Here is a 1,725-nt window from a genome sequence, read left to right as displayed (position 1 = left end):
TTCTTTTTATTTAGAGCCAATGGAAATGTGAGCTTCTTCCTACATGTACTTGCAGCAGCTATGGGTATGTAGCACACTGCCATCAGCTTACAACAGCAAAAACTTTCCGACTCCGTCGTGATAGCTAGCAATGGCTGTTGCATCTTCAACTCCAGAGACCCATGCGCTCCCTCACATCGCCATCTTCCCGTTCCTGGCCAAGGGCCACACGATCCCGATGATCCACCTCGCCCACTACCTCCACCGCCACGGCCTCGCCGCCGTCACCTTCTTCACCACGCCCGGCAACGCCGCCTTTCTCCGGGAGGGGCTGTCCGGCGCGGACGCCGCCGTCGTCGAGCTCACCTTTCCGGCCGACGTCCCCGGCATCCCGCCGGGCGTCGAGAGCGCCGAGGGCCTCACGTGCCTGGCCTCCTTCGCTGTCTTCGCCGACGCCACGTCTCTGCTCCGGCCACAGCTCGAGGCGTCCCTAGCTGAGATGCAGCCGCCGGCCAGCCTCCTCGTCACCGACCCGTTCCTGTACTGGACGAAGGCGTCCGCGGATAGGCTCGGCGTCCCCAAGGTGTCCTTCTTCGGCATCTCGGCGTTCGCGCACGTCATGCGAGAGGTGCGCGTGCGCCACGACCCGTGCGCGACGCTGAAGCACGACGACGTCGACGCGGATGGCAACCCGGCCACCTTCACGGTGCCGGAGTTCCCGCACATAAAGCTCACCTTCGAGGACTTCATGGCGCCCTTCGGCGACCCGGCCTCCATAGCGCCCATGCTGGAGCTCGACGGTAAGCTGGGCAAGGCCATAGAGGAAAGTCAAGGGCTGATCATCAACACCTTCCACGGCCTGGAGTCTCCATACGTTGACTTCTGGAACCAGCATGTGGGCCCCAAGGCCTGGCCCGTCGGGCCCCTCTGCCTTGCCCAACCAGCAACTGCGCCGCCCAAGGCCCGGCCCTCTTGGATGGAGTGGCTCGACAACAAGGCGGCCGATGGCAGGGCGGTGCTGTATGTTGCTCTCGGGACGCTGGCAGCGATCCCGCAGTCGCAGTTGAAGGCGGTCGCGGATGGGCTAGAGCGGGCTGAGGTGGACTTCATATGGGCTGTTAGGCCCAAGAACATTGACCTTGGTTCCGGTTTCGAAGAGCGCACAAAGGGCAGAGGCTTGGTGGTGAGGGAGTGGGTGGACCAGTTGGAGATCTTGAAGCATGAAACTGTGCGAGGGTTCTTGAGCCATTGCGGGTGGAACTCGGTACTTGAGAGTGTTGCAGCCGGTGTGCCGCTAGCGGTTTGGCCTATGCATGCTGATCAACCTTTCAATGCGAAGTTCGTAGTTGATGAGTTGAAGATCGCGGTGAGAGTTCAGACAAGCGATAGAACTATCAGGGGTTTGGTCACAAGCGAGGAGGTTTCGAAGGTGGTGAGGGTGCTCATGCTAGGTGAGGAAGAGGTGGAGGCAGCGAAGAACGTGGCGGAGCTATCGGCCTGTGCTAAGGAAGCCATGGAAGAGGGAGGACCATCATGGAAAGCACTGAAAGACATGATCACTGAGTTGTGCGTGAAGAAGGTGAATGTGAGTTTAGAGGAGAGCCAGGACGAGAGGGTGGATGTTTAGCGTGCGTTTTGAAGTTCTTTTGTTGCTTGTAATCATCTTTAGAAATAATAATTGGGTGGTGTGCAACATGCATCTTGAACTATGAACTCTGAATAAAATAACTGCTCTCTGCATGTCAA

General features: G+C 58.7%; 1 protein-coding gene across 1 annotated transcript; it reads left to right on the top strand.

The window, feature by feature from the left end:
- On the top strand, positions 1-1,725 carry LOC112881711 (UDP-glycosyltransferase 90A1-like). Its single transcript, XM_025946536.1, has one exon. It carries the CDS (start codon positions 131-133, stop codon positions 1,604-1,606), a length of 1,476 nt encoding a protein of 491 aa, XP_025802321.1. The 5' UTR covers positions 1-130; the 3' UTR covers positions 1,607-1,725.

Source organism: Panicum hallii, chromosome 2, assembly GCF_002211085.1.
Source record: "Panicum hallii strain FIL2 chromosome 2, PHallii_v3.1, whole genome shotgun sequence".
In the NCBI taxonomy this organism is placed as follows: domain Eukaryota; kingdom Viridiplantae; phylum Streptophyta; class Magnoliopsida; order Poales; family Poaceae; genus Panicum; species Panicum hallii.
The sequence above is the reverse complement of the archived record's forward strand: the minus strand, read 5'-3'. Positions and strand labels throughout refer to the sequence as shown.